General features: G+C 35.4%; 4 protein-coding genes across 6 annotated transcripts in view; 2 read left to right on the top strand and 2 right to left on the bottom strand.

Annotated features, from left to right (window-relative positions):
* The window catches only part of LOC110376110 (probable G-protein coupled receptor CG31760), a 64,424-nt gene extending 57,595 nt beyond the window's left edge, over nt 1–6,829 (top strand). The window contains exons 12-18 of the mRNA XM_064039100.1: nt 687–831; nt 1,023–1,092; nt 1,326–1,464; nt 1,747–1,852; nt 2,533–2,676; nt 3,140–3,304; nt 4,142–6,829. Of these exons, the coding sequence (XP_063895170.1) occupies nt 687–831; nt 1,023–1,092; nt 1,326–1,464; nt 1,747–1,852; nt 2,533–2,676; nt 3,140–3,304; nt 4,142–4,171 (799 nt within the window). The 3' untranslated portion in view covers nt 4,172–6,829. The remainder of the gene's footprint in view (nt 1–686; nt 832–1,022; nt 1,093–1,325; nt 1,465–1,746; nt 1,853–2,532; nt 2,677–3,139; nt 3,305–4,141) is intronic.
* Nucleotides 6,148–7,784, bottom strand: LOC110376111 (protein MIS12 homolog). Its single transcript, XM_021334474.3, has one exon. It carries the CDS (start codon nt 7,684–7,686, stop codon nt 7,072–7,074), a length of 615 nt encoding a protein of 204 aa, XP_021190149.3. The 5' UTR covers nt 7,687–7,784; the 3' UTR covers nt 6,148–7,071.
* Nucleotides 7,785–8,773: 989 nt separating this feature from the next.
* Nucleotides 8,774–17,885, top strand: part of Pde11 (Phosphodiesterase 11) — a 184,437-nt gene continuing 175,325 nt past the window's right edge. For both annotated transcript variants that reach the window (XM_021334471.3, XM_021334468.3), the window contains exon 1: nt 8,774–9,093. The gene's annotated coding sequence lies outside the window, so the exon portion shown is untranslated. The remainder of the gene's footprint in view (nt 9,094–17,885) is intronic.
* Nucleotides 11,538–16,229, bottom strand: LOC110381383 (uncharacterized). 2 transcript variants are annotated; one of them, XM_049840516.2, is made up of 3 exons: nt 15,874–16,229; nt 14,467–15,404; nt 11,538–12,676 (listed from the first exon to the last, which is right to left on the bottom strand). In XM_049840516.2, the coding sequence occupies exons 1-2, from the start codon at nt 16,001–16,003 to the stop codon at nt 14,488–14,490; spliced, it is 1,047 nt and encodes a 348-aa protein (XP_049696473.2). In that variant the 5' UTR covers nt 16,004–16,229; the 3' UTR covers nt 11,538–12,676; nt 14,467–14,487. The 2 variants fall into 2 exon arrangements, with proteins under 2 accessions (XP_049696473.2, XP_049696474.2); XM_049840517.2 differs by having other exon boundaries at nt 14,480–15,404.

The following is a 17,885-nucleotide window of genomic DNA, read 5'->3' as shown; positions in this document are numbered from 1 at the left end:
GGTTTTTTTTTTATGATTTTTAGTAAATACTGTGACGTGCTGCAGTTTTTTTAAGATATTTCCTAAGTTTTTACATATTTTTAAATTCTTTTTTCTTTATTGACTAGCCGACATCATAGTTTATCAATTAAAATTATCAAACATAACAAAAATGTAATAAAACATTTATTAGAAAAAAAAGAAAATAAAAATTCAAAGAAAATAACGCCTTTTTTTCAGTTTTTCCAAAATAAGTCCAATAAATGCCCCCTTAATATCACTTTCTTTTAATTTATTAATAAACTACATGATATTTCCTACAATAGCTCAGAACAATGTTTGCTGCTATTTCAAACAAATGCAAAAATACAGTCAGTTGAAATTGACTCCTACTCGGTAAAAAAAGAGCAAAGCCTGTTATTAACAGGCCTGACAATAAATTTTTTTTGATGTTTTTTTTTCAAAAATATATAAGAAATTATCCTTAATTTTGTACAAATATTCAAAAAATTTCGGGCGGTCACTTATGCCCGGGACACATTGTATATGGCTGATGACAGAGTTCATCAAAGCTTTCATGTACTTTAATAACAACCCTGTCCATAATGATAATGATGTGTGTAGACAGTAAAGTAGTTAAGATTCAAACAAACTCAGTACACAATATGTATTACATAATACTCATGATCTTTGTCATTTCCTTACAGAGTATCACTAACATACCGTGTGAAGTCGGCCCATAAACTGAAGCTGACAGACAAACAGTTGCTGCAGTGGATGGCACCGATATTACTCATCATGCTGGTCTACTTGGGCACCTGGACGCTGTCTGCACCACCGGACGCTGAAGTTGTAAGTTATTATGTTAAAATAGCTTAGAGCAGTTATTACTTGCATTAAATATTCCTTGAAAGGTTGCTACTTCATAAAATGTTTAACTTTTGATGTTATATTGAGAGGTGCCACATTCATATTAAAATAAATATTGAAAAAGGTAAAGGGTTTTCAACTACAAACTAATGGTATTTCTGATTGTTTTACAGATAACTGACAACAAAGGACTGAAATTCAAGCAGTGTACTTACAATTGGTGGGATCACAGTTTAGCTATAGGTAATTAAAATTACTAAGTTACATGCACACACAATATTGTTAAAATCTTCTTCTTTCGTTCTTTACTCATTGAACTTTCAGTGCTCTTATATAGAAATTAAAATCACATGCAACTCAAGTTTTTATTTAGAAAGCCTCTAAAACCTAAAACCCTGAGTCTGAACTTGCTGTCAAGACTAGCATCACTACAAAATTAAGAGCGCAATTAATTAAACCTCATAATTATGTTTCAGGTGAAATCCTGTTCCTTCTATGGGGCGTCCGAGTATGTTACCGTGTGCGGCACGCGGAGAGCCTGTACAATGAAGCAAGGCTCATCTCTATAGCCATCTACAATATATTCACCGTCAACTCCCTTATGATAGCTTTCCAGTAAGTATATATAAGTATTGCATTATTCTGCTACTAATTACTTTAGGCTTTTTTGAGAAGTTTGAAATGAGACACTTGGTCAGTTGTTACGCTTTCACACTAACGGATTTCGAACCGAGCTGAAAATCCGCAAGTGTGAAAGCACTCTGACATTTTTATTTATTTAAAGAAGAACCACATATTGTGCAGTTATGATAATAATGTAGCTCATATTGAAATGTTACGGTACGATTTGTGATATTTTGTATGATAATTGTGAGAATACAATATTTTTTTTTACAGTTTACTAATATTGCCACGGGCTGGGCCGGATATTAAATATCTCCTTGGGTTCATAAGAACTCAGCTATCAACATCAACTACAGTACTACTGGTGTTTTTACCTAAGGTGAGTAGAAAGTAGTTTGTTTCCAGTGATCCAAGTGGGTTCCATGGACACTGAGGATCAGGATACACTTGAATATTGAGGATTTTTTAATGTATATTTATGTGTAACGTTTTTGAGTTGTAACATATCTATTAACATTTATATTAGAGCAATTACTGTCTCCCAAACAGCAGTGCCAAAATCACTTTCCATCATACCCACATAAAGACCATCCCCGTGTATGTTTCAATTATTGTATGCTAAATTAGATCAAAATCGGTGTACATACTTTTTGCTGTAAAAAATCGCACACACAGCAAGACAGTTTACGCCAAACGGCATTATTGGCGACTCGCAAATAATTTCTGAGCGATGAAACAATTTCTGCGCAGCGTCTCATGCGATGTCTAAACCGTTAAAAAGTTGGGCTTAAAGTACATACTACATCATCATCATCATCAGCCTATCACAGTCCACTGCTGGACATAGGCCTCACCAAGTGCACGCCACTGAGATCGATTTTCGGCTTCTCGCATCCAGCTCCTGCCAGCCGCCTTGCGCAAGTCATCACTCCACCGTGCCTGAGGACATCCTACACTACGTTTGCCGAAGCGTGGTCTCCACTCTAGAACTCGTTTACCCCAACGATTGTACATACTACAGAAAAACATAAATATTTATACATATGTTATGTTCTCCAGGTATTACGCGTGGTGCGCGGTACAGGCGACACATGGGACAGCCGGGCCCGAGCTCGTGGTGTGCCCGCCTCTTCCTCGCTCAACGGCATCGGCCTCGTGCCCGACGACCCGCCCGACCTCTACCAGGAGAACGAGGAGCTAAAGGTAAAGAAACTGCCTAGCCTTAACGATGGTGGAGTCAGCTTCCTATAAATATAGAACGACTGCCTATACGCTGGTTACTTGGGTAACCTCTTTGGTTTGACTGGTTTCTGTCTGATTATCCATGACGACTACCAAAGGTGTTCAAAGCCAAACCCACTTATTTAATGTGCCTTCCGAAACACGGAAGAATTCCTTGTGACATAGATGGTCGCCCACGGACCGATTACCTAACTTTATGAGACCAGATCAACTGATCGAGATGTATATGAGAAGCAGAAGCACATCTACAAGCAATGCACACGAAGTCTCTAAATTCCAAATACATAGGTAGCTGAGTAGTTGTCATAGATGTCAAAGTAAAACGCACATTGAATTTTGAGACTTACCTACACCAGATAAATTAAAAAAATATTCTTACATTTAGTACTTACGTACGAGACATAACATGTTTCAAAAATTACAGGAGGAGGTTCAAAAGCTAGCTGCACAAATAGAATTCATGAAGATAGTGCAAATGGAGATGCACAACCGTCACCTGCGGCCGCGGCCCGGCGGATACTTCACTACGAACGCGAACTCCGCCGCGGCGCAGAGCCCCATACACCCTAAGACTGTTAATATTTCACAGGTAACTCATTATAAAATTGCGTTTTAAAATTAAAAATACTTGGACAAACTTGCTGTGCAGTGTTTGTCAGGGCTGTAAAAGGGTTGATTGACTTCTTATTGAAGCCCTAGAATTAAAAGGGTGACTGAAGGTACATGGAAAGAAATCAAGAATTATAAAACCATCCATCAAATAAGAAAATAAGGATGTATCGTAAACCTATGTGGTTCCGAATGGGGTCCATCAGCTGGTATCTGGTAATGATAAATAAGTGGTATAAGGTGATATGGTTTAAGATAATCAAATTGATACTTGCACTATTATTTAAACTCGGCTATAGCCAGCAAGAACTGGGGCCCGATTCTCCTAATTTTACTTAAGCGACCTTCGATTGACGTTCGACTCGATTCGACTGAGACCCAATCCCGACTCGATTACGATTGAAGCGTATGTGGCATTCCGCTATTTTTTCTTTGAAATAAACGTTTTTATCCTTTTCTGTCATTCAATAATGAATCATTTTGTCTGCAAATGATTTACGATTGCAAAATGATTGTACAGCAAACTACCGTATAGACCAAAATCATCAAAATAGCAGATCAATCGCACACCAATCAAATGTCAATCGAATACGATTGGTCTTTTATTAGTAGCAGAATGCCCGATATGGTTAAAACTGCTATTACGATCATATTGCGATTCGTTTTCTATTCGATTTTGACTTTATTAACTTAGGAGAATCGGGGCCCTGAAAGAAAGTGTCCGTCCACAGAGAAAAATAAAGATACAGTGGTTTTCAGAATATTTGATTTTGATGTTAAGTAATTAACTAGGTACTAATTAGCTACTCACTTCCAGGACAGCACAGAATGGAGCGGCCCAGTGTGACTGGTGGCGCTAAGCGACAGCGGCTGGTCGTGGCCCGGGCCGGCGGGCAAGCGCGTCAGCACCACCGTAGATCTGCGCCCGCCTGCCTACGTGTGACGTCATACAGCCAAGCTTCGTTTTGTTCAGTGACTTTCAGTTGCAATTCAGTGGCTAACGTACTTTATTCATTCATTTAGTGTCTTAATTGAAAAATGAACTTATCAAGTGATAATTTGATCGGGCATCTTAATTTAGTGTTAGTGTTTTTGTAATTGGCATATTCGGAATAAAGCACAGTGTTTGTTGAGTTAGTATTTGCTATGCTTATCTCAATAAATTTCTTTGCATTGTATAAAGATGATCAGTTTATAGTGTAAGTGTTTGTATTTCCATGCGATGGTAATCGTTAACTGTTGTTTCTTAGATAGGATACTTCATGAAATATTCAATAATGAACTAGAAATCCTGCATTCATATTTATTACATTGCTGTAGAAAAGGCTAGTGGTCAATACTGATTAAATACTCATTACTCAGCTCAGGTAGATATACTATTTGTAACTTATACCAAAGAAATATTTGTAATCATTTTAACATCTTTAGTACAAAGTGTGCCACCAAAAGACATAATGTAATTCATTGACTACTAAAACTGTGTTCTTGTAAGACTTGTTATTATTTATATCGCTTATTCTAGTAATTATCTTCCATATTGTAATTATTGTGAACATTCCAAATATTAATTTAGAAGATTTATGCTATGAATTAGTTGTATAGTATCTAACTAAAGTGTTATTTTTTAAATGTTATTTCTGTGGTGATGTTACCAAATCGATTAAATCAAGTAAATGTGTGAAAAACATGAATATATATAAAATATAAAATTATTCCTTATTTGTAATATGTATATTTGTAGTTTTACATAAAAAAATGTTGGGCACTGAGTGTTCATCCTTAGGACAGACAATAAGAAATAAAAGTTTGAAAATTTTATTTAATAAGTCATACGGAATTAAAAAACAGTCTTATTTAATTTAGATTAATGTCTAATTATTAAGTTTGAACTTAAAAGTGTAACAATTGTTATCAATTATGTGTTGTAAACTAGGAACATATGTTGTAATCCATTTGTATAGTTTTAGGCATAAAACAAATTGTAAATATGAGTCAAGATAAAGCATAAATTCTAAAGTGTTGTACATAAACTCATTAGAGATGATTAATTATTGTTTTATTTAATTTACCATCTGTGATAAGCAGTATTAATCAATTATAAATGTTGTGTAATGTTACTTACAGAGGGGTTATGAAAATCTTTGTAACATGGTCAGGTCAACTTTAATCTGGGGTAACAGGTACCTATTCCACTTTTAATTTGCTATCATTACTATCTTATAATAGTTATGATGTACTTCCAAACTTCTATTCAGGTATGCAAGTAGGTACATGAAAGAGAGTAAACTACCATGCCAGATTAACAACCCCCATGAGATTTGAAACACGGTTTTATAAAGATTTTCATAACATTAACTATAATTTTATAGATTTATTGCATGATATAAAAATATAGTATTGTAAACAAAATGTCTATCCAATTTATTTCAAAATCTTTGTCTTCACTTTCTAATTAAACTTAGATATAGTGTTTATTTTTTTATGCTAGTTAGCTATCCTATTATTGAGTCTAGGTATTAAATGTTACTGTGTTCAATGTTTTCTAAGAGAGCATTCACAAGCAGTTTTGATGCTTATTTCAAGGTAAAAAGTCATACTATTACATGATGAACAATATACCAGAATATTTTTAATTCTACGCAATATTAAAAGAGAACAAAATTGGAGAACGAGGGACAGAAACGGGCTTTGTCTCAGAAATGGTTAGTTTTATTAAGCTCAAAATGTTTTTGAAAATGTTTAGAAATATCTGTTTTGTAAAAAATATATTTACTTCTTCTATACCAAATATACCTTTACCTTCCTTCTTATTTTTTAATTAAATTTTTATTAAATGCAAGAAAATTGTTGTCAAAAAATAAAATAAGGTAAAGTTAAAATATAATATTTAAATGATTGATGTGAGTCACAAAATACTTTTGAAGTATCTGCTGTTTTGATGGCATTTCAATTACATTGGATTCAATTCATTTTCATGGAGTATAATGTAATATATGAATGGATTAGCATGTAAATGACACTTGTTGCAATTCACTGAAATATAAATTGCAACATCTATTTCACTGAACCTATCTGCAACATGCTACAACATCAACATTTTAGAGTGTAAAGTTAAATATTGTTTAGTCACAAGCTATCCAGCAGAGTATAACTCATCCATCATTTATAGATGTGCCAGTAGCTTAAGTTATAAATGTGATACAAAATATAACTTAGCGAGTATATCTAATTTTATTTTCTTAAATATAATTTTACTCTTTCAATCTTTTTAGACTATTTCATGTTCTATGTGCCAACTTATAAATTTTTGAGGTGAATATAAAAGAATAATGTATACATTTTGTATATAGTTTTTTTTTTATTAAATAAAATACATTGTAATCATGATGTCACATGGATGTTATATTAGAATTGATGTTATAAGTATTATTAATCTATGATACTCGTTTCTAGGTGAATTTTATGTAAGAGGTTCTGTTTTTACATTAAAATAAAAATGACTGTTTGTAATGTTTTATTTATCTACTTAACATTAGCCTTGAACTGAGACTGTAGAGGCTGCATAAACCAATAAGAAGCCTTTGTCAAAATACTATGGGCCGTCAGTAAAACAAATCATACATTTTATAAAAATCAGGCTCAACATAAACATTTGACTTCATGTTAAAAATCCCCTGAGTTTTGATTGATAAATAAAGAATCAATTGGAAGATTTATTATGTTCAGCTTTAAAATAGACTACACAACTTATTCATCAAACAGATCACTTTGCTTCTTCACAAACGATGCACTCGCACAAAGGAAATCAGTTTCATTCTGCACTGCTTTCAAACATTCACTATTGTCAACACTCTTACAGATCAGATCCATGGCTTCCATGTCCTTCTTTGCTGTTTCACACACTTTATCCAACGACGCTAACTCTTCTACCTCAGCAGAGAGTAGAGCCTCCATTAAAGCACCTCTTTCTACCCTTTGCCGTAACGAAGCTACCTCCTCATTTAACTTCTCGTAGTCTGAATCCGATGTTTGTTCAAGCTGCACTTCATCTTCAGGCAACAACACATTCTGAGGGATCTTCAACATGCGTTCAATCTCCTCATCAATAGCTGCGAGAGATGGTCCAGCACGCTCACAGTATAAACGAATTAGCTTATCACATGACCTCGTTAGCGTCGCTTTGTCTGTTTCGTTCAGATCCAAAGATTCTTGCAAATAAGATTCCATGTCTTTCACGCCGTTCGTAATTTTTTGCTCAACCATTTGCCGTACAGCTATTTTGAGGCGTTGTGCACCAAAACCGAAATGCTGTGTTTCATACTCTTCATCTGTACCTCCAGTCCACGGCTTTGTTTTAATCATGTTTATTGCAGATACTTCGAAACTGATATAACGAGATTTTCTACAAAACGTTACGTACGTTGGAAATTAAGTTTTTGGTAAACAATGTTTTGAATTTTCAAACGTACAAATTGACGCACGCTTATGCTATGACGTTGACGTTGACAAACGATGACTGACTTATTCCGATTGCCAGACTAAAAAATTAAACCAAACTCTATTTATCACAATTTTTGCAGTTCTTCTTTCTTTTGTACAACAATACACAGTTTAATATCAAGTATAGTACATACCCCAGGTGGGTACTTTTTTAATTAGCTATAAATTCAGTTCATTTAAAAATAATAGGATGAGGTGTTACTGGTGCTATGTTACTGTTGCTGTAGTTATACTAGCACAGCTGGTAGATGGCGCTTTCCAATATTTTGTTAAAAACTTGTGTCATCTCAAAAGTTAAATTGTATATTTTATTCTTTCATCTGTCGGGGTTGCGGTATTGTTCGATAGAGTTACCGCGGCCCAGGAACATGAAAGGTTTACCACGGAACACGACGGTTTTTTCTCAGTAAGAGTCTGACACTCTCCTTCACCGCCAATCCGTCAACCCTCATCGCTTCCCGAACCGTTGTGTTGAAAATGTTTCATGTTGGCGTTTTTTGCAAGAATACACTAAACTTGATTTTCTTTTATTTGCCACATTATTGGGCAATGTTCCCAACATTGGCATTTACCCAGAACTTGCATTTTTTGCAAACTAATGACATGGCGATAAATGCAACTAAATGAATAAAGATAAATGGACACGTGTGTATGGTAGGTACGCACACATTATACAATCCACACACAAGCTCGCATGAAATTTTCTCCGAAATAAAAAAGCCTCTTAATGACTGTCTCTACTTATCCTTCGGGACATACACCGTCTACAAATAGGTATTTTTTCATTTTCGTACATATTTTCATCTATATACGTGTTTTACTTATTTCTTATTATAACATAGTTTCAAGCTAAGCGCTGAATTGCTTTAGCAAAAATTCGCGCACCGGGAAATGAATAAGCGTCATTCCGTTCTCTCGCCCGCTCCGCTAACCGTTTCGCGGTCCGCAATTCACTTCAGTCCAGTTCGTTCAGTAATAGCGCGGAGTTCGTAGTGTGTCGACGCTTCCGTTACATCACAACAATAACATAACCTCTTCGTGGTTATCGCGAAAACTTTCACTCGACAGGTTTTAAATACAGAAGACTACAGTTTTGAATATAGAGTACTGTTACTGGGAGTAAAAAGGAGTTCGAATAAGAACTTTTTATTTATTGTTCGACCGCGTGTGAAGCCAGTGTTTACAAAGTTATCCATTCGTTGGTGTTGTGTTCAGTTTGCAGTTTTTGTGTTTTGGCCGTGAACTTGTTGCTTTGAACCCGTCTTTGTGGTAAGAATCGTAGTGTATACTTATTTTTTTATATTTACTGACGATATGGTGTAAAAAGTTTGCTATTTGTTAGTTTCTATGTAATGTTTACTTTACAATTATGAAGTGATAACAATATTATTGTAATTTAATGCGTAGTAGGTAAGTATAAGAACCAACATTGCGTGTGCTAGGAAATCAAAAAACGACGCATGTTACTAAGGTTTTTTTCACATATTTCATCATTTAACAATTCTTTAGGTATTTTGTCCATACAATGTCCGTCGGCATATTTTTGCATTAGATTATTGCGTGTGCTTGTTGGAATATTTTAGATGTCATTGCCTCAAATGTAGGCTAATAAGAATTAATCGCGACGAGTAAGAATTTATTCAGACTTATAGGAGTTAGGAATGTTCAGGTATGTACCTACATATATGTATAAAACGGAAGTGTGTATAAGACCTATGTACCTACCTGTAATAAGTTTGACTTAGATACTCTTACTCTCCCTTCAGAAAAGTGAAAGAAATGGAGATTGTAAGTAGGTATTCACTTTTCACCCATGTCCTCCTTGTTCTCTCATAATAGGTACCTACCTATATCCTAAACCTTTCAATGTTTGTCAGTCTAAAATCAGGTACCTAGTACATAATAGAGGCCTGTCGTAATACCTACCTATAATCTCTATCTACCTACCTATTTGATAAATTGCATTTGTTCTGCTACGAATTACATACGATAAGTACGTTCCTATTTCGACAGGCGAAATGTAGATGTAATAAAATACCTAGATGCAATAATTAATCTTATTATCATCAACCTATTCATCAGCTCCAGATTTCTGTTTTTCTTCGAGACATAGAGTAGGTTATCCTATATCGAAAGTTGAATTAAAATTATCATCCACTACAAAAACATAGTTATCAAATCCACCATAATACTGGCATTACGTAATTAAAGACGGATAAGTAGGTTCCAGCTTCCCCGATCCGATCCAAATTCAATGGGCGGGTAATGAACTTAAACTTCTGACCTTTCGGACTGTCAACAACCCCCGCCCTTTCGTCTAACACCCCACAATCTATAATACCTATCCTACTAAAAATATTTCTGTGGATTTTTAAAAATATACACGGTCTGCTTCTCCAGGCGAAATTTTACGGGACACGAGTGCTTAGTGCTCAAAGTATAAAAAATATGCTTCTATTTTTACTTCCACTCGGAATGGAGATGCATTTTCTGACACACTAGACTTACTGACTAATAAACGTACAAGAACATGTGTAAAGACAAAATACCTACACCAAGCTGACTAGCTTCTATTTTATCTAGCCAAGCATTCGAATAGGAAAATAATTTAAAAAGGAATTTGTAAATTAATTTGCTAACGGCACGGACTGGTAAATCCATACGCGTACGCGCACAGTGATAATGAAAATACGAGATCTCAGTCATAATAATTTGTTTTTATATTGATAAGAAAATAAGCGTGTCGGTTGCATAACTTGATCGTTGAGTGGAGCATAAGGTCATTGAGTCAATAAAAAATGGGGCCGAAAGAAAATAATTGTACAAAATGGTTTTTACCTGAATTAAATGCGTACAAGTTCTTCTATAAGTTATGCAATTCTTAAAAACCAGAAGCAGGTTTGTTTAACGAGGAAATAACAAGAAATAGTTTTAACATGAAAATCAACTAAGATTAAACAAGAACCCGGCAAAATCGTCTTCTGTCAAACTATAACATGTCTTGTCACAATGACGTTCGAAAAAAGAATCCTCCAAGCATAGATGCATGGCTGAATGGCTAGGTGTCTATGGTCGCTCGTCTCTGCTGCCCTTTTTGTTACTATTGGCAGCTAACACAGTAATATTTTAGGCAACAAAAACTCCGATCACGGTCCACAATATGATAGAAAAAGTCCCAGTTCCTGCTTCTAATGTGATTTTCAATGAATCAAGCGGATAATTAGTTCGGCATATTATTAATGATTAAACGAACTTACCTGTGAGTGAAGTTCTATCATAATTATGTGAGGTGTTTCGTTCGAAGAGATTAGATTAAAACACATGTAGTCACACACACAATGTCGCCACTATGCACTCAGTTTAAAGAAAAAAATAATAAAAAAATAAAATATTGTGGGTAGACTGCACTTCCCTATAGAATATTCCGTTCGGTTCGTCATTTAGTTCAGAGATAAGACAATAAGCTATCGATTTCACAATTTTGAGGGTAAATTTAGGGAGGGCGGGACTCTAATCTCTTCGAACGAAACACCTCACATAATTATGATAGAACTTCACTCACAGGTAAGTTCGTTTAATCATTAATTATGCTTCAGTGTTTCGTTCTCGAGATTAGATTAAAACACATGTAGATATTGAGAGAAAGAAGAAATTGTGAAATGGATAGGAAGACAGGTGAATCCATAATTTTATTGGAAGAACCAAAAAACCGATTCATTGTCTAATCTTTTTATTAACAATGAAAGGTACACAATTAACAACGATTTATTCATATCGCAACTTAATATCGTTTTAAAGATAGATTATTTAATTATACAATCAAAAAATAGGGAATAATTTATGAATTATCCTCAATTAGGATACTCCTAGCAAATGTTTCTCTGGGAGCATTTGAAACTGATCTATTATAAAATTTTCCAAAAGTTGAAGATGTGCCAGACCATCCGGCAGTTTTCCTTATTAAATCTAAATTGACGCCCATAATATGAGCTCGGGAAGTACTGGCGTGCCTGGTACTATGAGCGGAAAAAATGGAAACGTCAATTCCACAGGTCTCTAAAGTACTCTTTATCCACCTACTTAATGTTTGAGCACCAACTTTACCATGTGGTTTTTTGGTGCTAATAAAGAGAAAGGTATGATTATGACGTAATTGTTCAGTTACATGTAAGTAATCAATTAGTAACTTAGCAGGACATACTTCGGGTCTTTCCCTAAAGTATGGTAGGACAAGCATTGGCTGTTTTGATTTAACACTGGATGTTTTTATTAAATCAGGAATTTTAATATGAATTTCATTGGATGAATAACTAATATTCTCGATTTTAATTTTTGATAGGGTTTGAACTCTGTGAGCTGTAACAAGTGCCAATATAGTAATCAATTTCCTTGTAATTTTATCTAAAGGTAAATTATCGTTAGGCACCCAGCTAGCCAATGCTTCTATAACTAATGAGGTATCCCAGGTCGAATCGTATTTGGGTAAGGGTGGCCGAAGTCTAAATAACCCTTTGAAGAATCTCTTTACCCGATCATCTTCACTGATTTGATGACCAATGATTAAAGACAAAGCCGATCTGCAACTGTTCAGAGTACCATATTGAGCACCGGATTGAAAAAGCTCAGTAAAAAAATAAATAATTTTTGGGATAGAGGCCTCATAAATATTAACATTGTTGGCTTTACAAAATAAATGCCATTTCTTCAAACAAGTGTCATATTGTTTGATGGAATTTTCCGATAGTGATGCCAACATGATGTGAACAGATGCAGGAGGAATACTTCTTCTCAGTAGAGATTCCCGCACAAGACTCCGGCAACCAGGGTAATCTGCTGGTGTATCTGACGGTTGCTGGAATGAGAAATTATCAATCCTTGAGAAGCATGAAATGTCAAAGGTTGGCTCTCTAGGAGCTTATTAAATAAGGGATACCACGGCTGTGATGGCCACGCAGGGACGACTAGTATTCCTCTAGCTTTATCACTAATGATCTTTCTCAATGTTTTGAGAATGATTGAGAATGGGGGAAAACCGTAAAAATACCATTTAGACCAACATAAAGAAAATGCGTTAATGCTATATGCGTCAGGGTCTTTGTGCCATGACACGTAATTAGGGCATTTTTTATTTATACGGCTGGCAAACATATCTATATTAGGCTGACTAAAGCATTCTACAATTTTTTGAAAGGCACTGTCTGCTAGTTCCCATTCAATGTCGGGGTGGACTCGTCGCGATTCAGCATCGGCAATGCTGTTCTCAACTGATGGGATATATAAAGCAGAAATGAACAGATTACGAGCCTCACACCATTGCCATATTTCTTTGGTAAGTTTGGTTAAATGCGGAAACTGCACGCCTCCCATGCGATTAATATATGAAATCGCTGTAGTATTGTCAATTCGTAGAATGATTTGACAGCCGAATAATTTTTTAGCAAAAATTTTAAGCCCAATGAATGCAGCCATTAATTCTAAATAATTAATATGTTCATTTCTTTCTTCCTGGCTCCAACTACCGCTTGCCGTTTCTCCCGCACAGGCTACACCCCATCCCGTAGTTGAGGCGTCAGACTGAATTTCTAATTTATGTTCATCAAATTTAATTTTACAGACGGAGTTATCGATAGAATTTATCCACCAATTGAAATCTGGACCTAAAGAAGGTGATACAGTCATGAACTTCTCATAATTATTATCGCCTTCTAGACTTAGAAATTTACATCTCTCAAACTCCTTGGTATATAGCCAGCCATATTCAATGGCTGGACAAGCAGATGTTAAAAGACCTACTAAACGAGCAAAATCTCTAATTTTACATCTTTTGATGTTTTTAAATCTTAGTAATTCATTTTTTATCTTCTGACGTTTTTCAGGAGGTAAACAGATTTCCATTGTGTTTGAATTTATAACAAATCCTAAAATCTACAGGCGTTACTTGGAATCATACAACTTTTGATTCGTTAATAATAAAGCCCAAAGAACAAAGTAATTGTTTTGTAGTAGTCACATTATCATAACAATCGTTATACGAATGTGATATAAGACATAGATCGTCTAAATATATTGTTGACAAATAACCAGCACAACGCAGTAATTTGACAACTGGTTTCATAATTTTAGTAAAAACATACGGCGCAGTATTGAGACCAAACGGTAAAACATTGAATTCGTATAAGTTGTCTTTCCATTGAAACCTTAAATACTTTTTAGAATTGTCGTGAATTTTTATTAAAAAATATGCGTCTTTAAGATCAATTGTTGACATAAAACAATCTTTCGATATAAGCTTTATAATTGTTCGAAGATCTTCTAATTTAAAATGTTTTGTATTAATAAATTTGTTTAAATTTTTTAAATTTAGAATAAGACGTGTTTTTCCGTTTGGTTTCGGTACTAAAAATATGCTTGAAATAAATTGGCCGGTACTAGGTTGACATTTTGAAACGGCCCCTATAGATAATAAATTATCTATGGCTTGATCAAATTCACGTACTTCTGCATGTGAATAACTTCTAGATGGTGGTATATTATATTGATAAGGAGTTTGTGCAAATGGAATTTCATAACCTTTTATCCATGACAGCACTGTTTGGTCAGATGTAATTTGTGACCATTGATTAAAAAAGTGACATAGCCTACCGGCAAAATTTACCGTAGTATCTACTGGCGGCTGCGGCTGCTGCTCGGACGCGACCCTCTGGACGAGTGCGCGTGCTGTTGCTTCGTTGAAGGTGCAGACTCCTTCGCTAGCCGAGGCCCCGTCGGTCTGCGGTTCGGGGCTGGAGCCTTCCAGTTTAAATTCCTGGTAGAAGGCGGAGGTCTCGGTTTGCTCGAAGGTTTGGGTAACGGAACAGACTTCAGCTCAGCCCCTGACCTATTTATTGCCTTGGCAGTTTTTAATGTGTCGGCTAGCTCTTGTCCAAAAAGAAGATTGTCAATTTTGGTCAGTTGCATCTGATCTTTTAATTCTTTCTTCAAGACAGCAAGAATGAAGTTACGTCTAGTGATAGAATCATTATGTTGGCAGTCGCACAAAATGCGCCCTGCGTCCACGAGTAATTTTAGTATATTAGGATCTTTTGTTTCTTTTGATAAAAGAATAGTAATAGCTTCACTTAGACATGCGATAGCACTGCCTAACTGTTTCTGTTTCGCCTGCATAGCTTTGTCCCGCTTCACTATGACGTCCGTGACAGCAGCTTTAATCTCAGGATTAAGAGACGGTGCGTCAATCAGCTTACAGTTAGCTGGAGGTAAGTGAGATTCTAAAAGCTCCTTGCGGAGTTCTTTCGTCAAACCAGAAGTGGCTATGTGTTCATAACGAGTGGCTAGGTCCTTCTGGATATCCTTACCAAAACTCGTAGTGGTTAACGGATCTGTTCCTAATATTTGCAGGACAGTTTCATCTAAATCCGGTTGATGATCCTCAATCTCAATTATTCCGGCTTCAACAGCCGTCGATTGGGGAGGAGGTTCTTGTGTAACCTCAGGTATATTTGATGCGCTGGTTGATGGTACCGGCTCATCTAGATCTACTACTGGATATGCAGGATTCTCCAAATCCATAAATTTGTCATCTGTAATCAGATTTTATAACTTGCTATAATTATCATTCCCGTAAGGAAAACTAATTAGGTAGCTTATTTGTAGTGCAAAAAATAACGCACTAAATAAGTAGATAGTAATGGAAGGAACTTCCGATTATCATAATTAATTAACGGTAGGTAGGTAAGTACCTGAACAGGTAATGTTTTATTCGTCATGAGAGGTACTTGGACGAAAAAACACAAAACGTGGGTAAGATGAACTCGTAGACGTTACATCGTGAACCCAATTTAAGTAAGAAACATAGTTTGATAAAATATGTAACTACAATTAGGTAAATACCTAAACAGGTAACCAATTTAATGTGTATGTACACAAGTACGGATACAGCGGGTAAGATGAACTCTAAACGTTGCATCGTGAACCCGAGTTTAAAACGGATAAGTTGCAACTCATACGTTGTAACGTTTATCCATGTAAAATTTGCAGAATAAACCTTACCTTGTGGTTCTGACGACGACTGCTCGGAACTGGACGAAGATCTGCGGCATCCTTTTAATAACTTCTTTTCTAGCTTCTTAATTTTCTTTCTTATATAACTTATTGAATCACCACGCTTTCTTTTCGGCATTTTGAACACAAAAAACCTAAAACTGCCGATAAAAATAACACTGACACGATTAATAATGCAAAGTGGCGGAGCACTGAAATGTGAATGACGAACCGAACGGAATATTCTATAGGGAAGTGCAGTCTACCCACAATATTTTATTTTTTTATTATTTTTTTCTTTAAACTGAGTGCATAGTGGCGACATTGTGTGTGTGACTACATGTGTTTTAATCTAATCTCGAGAACGAAACACTGAAGCATAATAATGATAGACAAAACTAAGCGGTCGGCCTTGAGTTATAAATAATGACGGATAAGAGTATTCAACACAGTAAACACGAAACAATATAGGTACATACTCACGGTTCGTTGATTTTCTTTTGAAGAAGTTTAGGAAGTAATGTTCTAAACATTTTATATTTCAAAATATCCCAAGATATTCGAAAACATCAATGGTCAATTCAATTCTCTTGTGCGCAATGTCAAACATTATGAACATAAAAAACTACTGAAGAATTAAAAAGATTTCATTGAGGAATGTTTCTTCTATGCGAGTCAGTGCGTGCACTAATTTACTCGAGGTGCAATGTGCAATTAAAACATATTATACCTATAGCGTTCTAGGAAAGTTTCCCAAAGGTATGAAATATGTCAGAAAGTTATTATCAATTAATTGTCACAAGTACAATCACGGACTTTACACTCCTTATCACTGAGCCCAGTGACGTTACACGTCGTAGGTAAGTAATGATGAATCAAGATTTTCATACAGAAAGTTCATCGTACTATTCACATAGCAATTATTATCATTGTCGCAATTTAAAAATATTTACTCAGACTATGAATCATGTGAACTATCTATTTTTTATGTTTTCTCCGGCTTGACAGGCACTAAAAACGACGTCAAAAGAACTACGAAGATTAAAACGGAAAACCCCTAATAAGCCAACAGAGGAAAAAATACGCTTTGTTACAGAAGATAACATAAAAGATAAGTCATACTTCAGTTGTCTACAAAATACGCCCAAACATGTTAGATTTTAATTAAAACTGTTGCTCACACGAATCTGATGGTGAGGCACAATAATTATGCAAATGGTCTTCCCATTTTCGCATTAAAATGGATGGTCAATGTAGGCGATAGCTATGACAAACTTGACACGTGTGACCGTTTGATATCGTGGAAGCTGAATAAACACTCCTACGGCCTTCGCCCACTCAGCAAAACCGAACAGAGGAAAAGAACATTCCAATTGCAAGATAAATTCCTTTTTTTAATCCTGATTATTGACTTCGGAGAATTAGAAGGTTCAGTTCGTAAGGATTAGAAACCCGAAGCCTCATTTAGCCGTACTCGCCCACTTCCTTGATTGCTTTTCGACGCAAGCTGAACAATTTGTTGTAATCCCCGCCACTTACAGTTAGCGTGGGATGTAATTTTCCATTCAATTGAGAAAATTGAACAGAGAAATAGTAAACCTATAAAGTTGTTGCTTGCGAACAAGGTGTTGTTTTTTTGCGTTGTGGATTTTCTAATCAGTAACAGAAAAAAAATGTGTGGCTATTTGATTTATATAGAAATAATGTCCTTTGTCAATAATAATCTTCACGAAAAAATACTGGAAGATGCAAATGGTGATACAATAATGCTACAAATTCCTTCACTTCTGATGTACATGACTCTTTCCCCACGTATGACTTGAACAAACGTAGTTTAAACTCAATTTAGCTTGAGCTATAGTCTAACACAATACAGTTGGCTGTTGGTAATAGTAATGAGATTGTTACGGGCAGCCATACTTAATTTCCCCGCTTGGCATGCGGATCGTATTGTGTATTTTCAGCGTTCAACCAAGTGCATGAACTACTCTCTTGTGTTTTGCTACAGGCGTTTAAATAAT

Source organism: Helicoverpa armigera, chromosome 18 (assembly GCF_030705265.1).
Source record: "Helicoverpa armigera isolate CAAS_96S chromosome 18, ASM3070526v1, whole genome shotgun sequence".
NCBI lineage: Eukaryota > Metazoa > Arthropoda > Insecta > Lepidoptera > Noctuidae > Helicoverpa > Helicoverpa armigera.
This window is presented reverse-complemented; position numbering and strand designations above follow the sequence as displayed.